Source organism: Caloenas nicobarica, unplaced genomic scaffold (genome assembly GCF_036013445.1).
Source record: "Caloenas nicobarica isolate bCalNic1 unplaced genomic scaffold, bCalNic1.hap1 Scaffold_417, whole genome shotgun sequence".
Lineage (NCBI taxonomy): Eukaryota > Metazoa > Chordata > Aves > Columbiformes > Columbidae > Caloenas > Caloenas nicobarica.
Window position 1 is genome coordinate 71,621 of NW_027017406.1, and position 6,000 is coordinate 77,620.

At 65.6% G+C, this 6,000-nt stretch overlaps 1 protein-coding gene across 1 annotated transcript in view; it reads right to left on the reverse strand.

The window, feature by feature from the left end:
• LOC136002805 (neurexin-2-like) overlaps positions 1 to 2,236 on the reverse strand; it is a 43,454-nt gene extending 41,218 nt beyond the window's left edge. Inside the window, 2 exon segments of the mRNA XM_065658033.1 lie at positions 455 to 712; positions 715 to 2,236. Of these exon segments, the coding sequence (XP_065514105.1) occupies positions 455 to 712; positions 715 to 2,236 (1,780 nt within the window).
• Positions 2,237 to 6,000: the final 3,764 nt, after the last annotated feature.

A 6,000-nucleotide genomic window follows, 5' to 3' on the forward strand; every position in this document is an offset into this window, starting at 1 on the left:
GACCAAGGCCAAGAGGATGTCCAGTGCCATGAAGACAAAGTTGTCCATGGCCAAGAGGATGTCAAGAGATGGAGAAACACAAGAACACAAAGACACAAGGACGTGCAACACCATGAAGACATTCAAGGCCAAGAGAATGTCCATGGCCATGAAGACACCAAGAGATGGTGAAACACAAGAACACAAAGACACGAGGACGTGCAACACCATGGAGATGTCCATGGCCAAGAGGATGTCCAAGTCCATGACAACGACCAAGGCCAAGAGGACTCCAAGACCATGAAGACAAAGACATCCAAGGCCGTGAAAACACCAAGAGATGGTGAAACACGAGGGTGCAAAGACATGAGGACGTGCAACATGAGGACGCCCAAGGCCACAAGGACACGGAGCAGCCCCAGCACCCAACACCGTGAGGTTCCCCCGCGCCCCCCCACCGCGTCCCCCCTCTCACCTTCAGCGCAGAAGGGCCCGCGGTAGCCGGTGCCGGCGCAGTCGCACCGCAGCTCCCCCTGGCGCTCAGTGCAGCGGCCGCCGTGGGCGCAGGGCGGGTGGCGCCCGCACCGCGCGTCCCCCTCGCCCCGCACCCCCTGGGCTCCCAGCGGCGTCGCTGGCGCATCCCCGACCTTCAGGTTGGCCAACCAGCCGCGGAACGGCGCCTCGTACTTGACGGTGCTGAGCGTCAGGGCAGACAGACGGACGTCGGGTGGGATCCCCCCACGAACAGGTCGCTGGCCACCACCATGTCGGCGCGGCGGGACCGCACGGCGCCCGCCCGCGCCTCCCCGTCCACGGCCAACGTGGCCTCGCGCGCACGCCGGGTGACGAGCACCATGTGCCAGCGCCCGTCATTGACTGTCGGCGGGGGCTGGAGGGTGGCGGGCTCGGCGCAGGCGATGCCGAAGCGCAGCCGCAGTCGCCCCTCGGCCACCAGCAGCTCCAGGAAGTCGCAGTTGCCACCGTCGTCCATGTAGAGCAGCAGCGCCCGCGACACGTTGGTCTTGAGGCTGAAGCTCAGTTGGCCGCCGGCACCTGGCGCCCACCGCCCGTAACGGGCCCATTGGCCCGGGGCACCCCCGAACTCCAGCGCCACCCCTGAGGTCCCCGGGATGAGCAGGGACCCCAAGGTCAAGAGTGCCAAGCTCAGGTGGGCGCCCGAGGGGACGCGGGGACAATGCAGGGGTGGTGTGGCCTGGTTGGACGGGGGGAGGTGGGGGGTCTTGGGTTCTAGACAGGCTGTGGAGTCTTGAGGGACCTTCGAGGCTGGAGGGGCCCCCAGTCCATGGGGGAACTTGGGTTCTAGGTGGCCCTTGGGGCCTTGCTTGGCCATGGGGTCTTGGTTGGCCATGGTCTCTAGATGGGCTGTGGGGCCTTGGTTGGCCATGGGGTCTTGGTTGGCCTTTGTCTCTAGATGGTCCTTGGAGGCTCCGTTGGCCGTGGGGCCTTGGCTGGCCATTGAGCTTTCATGGACCTTCATGTCCATGGGGCCTTGGTTGACCTTGGGTTCTAGATGGTCCTTGGGGCCTTGGTTGGCCATGGGGCCTTGGGGGACCTTGATTCCCAGATGGTCCTTGGAGGCTTGGTTGGCCATGGGGTCTTGATTGGCCTTGGTATCTAGATGGGCCGTGGGGATTTGGTTGGCCTTCGAGCTTTCACAGGCCTTCAGGTCTAGCCAGGGCATGGGGTCATGGTTGACCTTGTTCTCTAGATAGTCCTTGGAGCCCTGGTTGGCTTTGGGGCCTTGGGAGACCTTCCCGTCCAACCGGGCTGCGGAGCCATTGTTGATGTTGGGTTCTAGATGGTCCTGGAAACCTCGGCTGGCCACAGAGCCCTGGTGGGTCATGGAGCCCCCATTGGCTTTCGTCTCTAGGTGGTCCTGGGAGCCCTTGTTGACCATGAGGCCCTGGTTGTCCACAAGGCCTTGGTTGGCCATGGAGACCTGGTTGACCGTGATGCCTTGGTTGGCCGTGAACTCTTGGTGGGCCTTAGTCTTTAGATGGTCCTGGGAGCCCTGGGCAGCCATGAGGCCTCGGTTGCCCATGATGAGGCCCCGGTTGCCCATGATGAGGCCCCGGTTGCCCATGATGAGGCCCCGGTTGCCCATGATGAGGCCTCGGTTGCCCCCGACAAGGCCCCGGTTGCCCATGAGGCCTCGGTTGCCGGCGGAGCTGCCGTTGCGCTCAGTCTCTGGGTGGCCCTGGGGCCCCACGTGTCCCTCGGTGTCCGGGGGGGTCATGGCCACTGGGGGGCCCTGGGGGGGCCCTGGGGGGGCCCGGCCACCCCCGTCCTCTCACAGCCCCATGTGGGGGGTCCAGTGGGCACCTGGCGGGGATAGAGAGCATGAGAGGGGACCCAGGCGTCGGGGCCCCCCCCCCCACCATCCGTCTCGTTATCAACCCCGTTAATTAACCCCGGTCACCGCAGCAACCCGGGTGCTGCCATTATGCAAATGAGGCCCCAGGTTATTTATAACACCCCCCCCCCCGGTGGGTAATGGGGCTCATTAACATGCGCTGCATAATTAGCCAATCACATTAACTGCTGCACCTGCAAGGGGGGGAGGGGGATTGACAGCAACGACCCCCCCCATGACACCCCCTCCCCCATCCCGGGGCACCCAGGCATCTGGGTGGGGCACCCCCCCCTCCCAAAAGGGGACCCAGGCATCCGGGGGGGCTCCCCCTCCCCTCATAGCCCCCCCTGCCCTACCCCCTCCAGGGGAGACCCAGGCATCCGGGTGCCCCCCACCACCCCCGAGGTGTCCTCAGAGCCTCCTCCCCACACCCCCCCGGCATTAATTAATTCATTAATTGACTGATGCCGCCTGATGGGGGGTGGAGGGGGCACCCGGACGCATCGGTCCCCTTTTAGGGGGGAGGGAGGGGTGCCCCACCCGGACGCCTGGGTCCCCTGTGGCTCCCGCGGGCGCCTGAAGGTCATGGGGAGGAGAAGGGACTTGGAGGGGGGGGCTCCGGGGGACCCAGGCATCCAGGAGGGGACCCAGGCATCCGGGAGGGGACCCAGGCGTCCGGGAGGGGACCCAGGCGTCCGGGTGCTCCAGCCCCTCCCCCCTCCATGAACACGGCCTTGCACACGCACGTGCAGACGTGTGCAAACCCCCGTGCAACCCCGCCTTGCACACGCCCGTGCAAACCCTCGTGCACCCCCAGCCACACCCCCCCGGTTCTGCGCCCGCACACTCGTGTGCACCCCGGCTTTGCACACACACACGCACACTCACGTGCACCCCAGTTTTGCACATCCACGCCCTGCACATGTGTGTGCACCCCAGGTTTGCACGCACACACTCATGTGCACCCCAAGTGTGCACAGACACACCCTGCGCCTCAGTTTTGCACAGACACACCTTGCACGTGCATGTGCACCCCAGGTTTGCACACACACACACACACACATACTCTCGTGTGCACCCCAGGTTTGCGCGCGCACACACACACACACTAGTATGCACCCCAGGTTTGCACACCCCCCTGCACACACTCGTGTGCACCCCAAGTTTGCATGCACGCTCATGTACACCCCAATTTTGCACAGACACCCCTGCACATGTGTGTGTGCACCCAAATTTTGCACAGACACACTCACATGCGCCCCAGTTCAGCGTGCACCCCCTGCACGCTCATTGCACCCCCGTTTTGCACACGTGCTCCCCTGCACGCTCATTGCACCCCCGTTTTGCATACATGCCCCCCTGCACACTCACGTGCACCCCAATTTTGCACACGTCCCCCCCTGCACGTGCACGTGCACCGCAGTTTTGTACATGCACACACACACACGTGCACCCCAGTTCCCCCCTGTCCCATGCACCCCCAGCACCCCGGGTTCATGCTCCCTGCCCGTGCAGCCCCCTTTTGCACACGCGTGTGCCCCGTGGGGAACCCAGGTGTCCGGGCCCTGCACCCATGGGGGGTGGTTGGGAGGGGAGAGGGGCAGGATCGGGCCCCCAGACCCTGCAGTGATGGGGGGGCAGGATGGGGCCCTCACAATAAGGGGTGTCCTGTCCCCCCCCGACCCTGCACGGTGATGGAGGGGAGGGCTGTGACCCCCCGGTACCCTCAAACCTGCCCCCCTACCCGGACCTCTCCAAACCTGCACCCCCGGGTACCCCCAAACCTGCATCTCCGCCTGGACCCCCCCAAACCTGCATCATCCCACCAAAATATCCCACATCCCTGGTACCCCCATCTTGCCCCCCCCATCCTGCATCCCCCCTCCATAGTTTCCCCCCACCCCATCACGGGTACCCCCTGTTCTGCACCCCCGGGTACCCCCAAACCTGCATCGCCACCTTGCCCCCCCCAAACCTGCATCTCCATCCTGACCCCCCGTCCTGCATCCTCAGGTACCCCAAACCTGCATCCCCATCCCCGGTCCCTCCCTGTATCCCCCCCATCCTGACTCCCCCATCCCGGGTACCCCAAACCTGCGCCCCCCATCCCGCCCCCCCCGGTCCCCCCATCCCACATCCCCCCCCCAATATCCCACATCCCGCCCCCCCATCCCGGGTACCCCCTATTCTGCACTCCCTGGTACCCCAAACCTGCATCTCCATCCCCGGTCCCTCCCTGTATCCCCCCCCATCCTGACCCCCCATCCCGCGTACCCCAAATCTGCCCCCCCCATCCCGCCCCCCGCAATCCCCCCATCCCGCATCCCCCCCCCCAATATCCCCCATCCCTGGTACCCAAACCTGCAACCCCCGCTCCATATCCCCCCTCCTGCATCCCCATCCCTGGTACCTCCCTGTATCCCCCCCCATCCTGCGTCCCCTCCCCCAAACATCTCCCATTCTGACCCCCAATTCCCGGTGCCCCCAATTCCTGGTGCCCCCACTCTCTCATCCCCCCCCTCCATCCCCCATTCCCTCCCCCCCCCGCCAAATCCCCCATCCCTGGTACCCCCATCCCGCATCCCCCATCCCCCCCCGGTCCCTCCCTGTATCCCCATCCCCGCCCCGCCCCCCCCCGCCCCGGGGTGTCCCCCCCAATATCCCCCCCCCACCTGCCCGGGCGGTGTCCGCGTGTCCGTCTGTCCGTCCGTGCGTCCCCGTGTCCCCGGCCCCGCCGCTTCCGCAGTCCCGCAGCTCCCGCCCCGCCGCGGGCGCGCGCCTCAGCCCCCCCGCGGGCACGCGCTCGGCGACGGGCACGCGCGTCACCGTCCCCCCCCGCGTGTCCCCCCCCGCGCGCGCGTCCCCGTGACCCCCCACCCCCCCACCCCCATCGGCTGCCCCGCAGACACCCTATAGACACCCCCACAGGGACCCTATTGATACCCCATAGACACCCCGCAGCAGCTCCGTAGGGACCCTGTAAAGACCTTGTAGATACCCCACAGAGACCCTATAGAGACCCCACAGACATCCCATAAAGATCCCATGGGCACCCCACAGCTGCCCCATAGACACCCCATGGAGACCCTATAGAGACCTCATGAACACCCTATAGAGACCCTATAGATACCCCATAGGGATCCCACAGCTGCCCCATAGAAACCCCATAGAAACCCCTATAGACACCCCATAGAGACCCCATAGACACCCCTATAGGGACCCTATAGATAGATACCCCATAGACACCCCACAGGGAGCCCATATGGCCCCACAGCCGCCCCATAACCAGTCCCGGCCCCCCCAGTCTACCCAGTACGACCAGTCCCTGTACCCCCAGTTCTGCAGGAGTCCAAGTGCCCCCCGGGGGGACCCAGGCATCCGGGGGGACCCAGGCGTCCGGGGGGACCCAGGCGTCCGGGCGCAGCTGAGCCCCATGGGAGGCTAATTAGGGCTCGTTAACGGCAGCTGCTAATGAGGGACCCCCGTACTGAGACCTGGGGAGGGGCGGGGCCCGGACGCCTGGGTCCCTTCCTGCCCCACTCACCCCCCAGCTGGGGACCCAGGTGTCCGGGTGATGAACAGACAGACAGACGGACACAGAGTTTATTCCCGAGGGACAAGCGCTGCCCCCCCATCCCCCTCCCTCC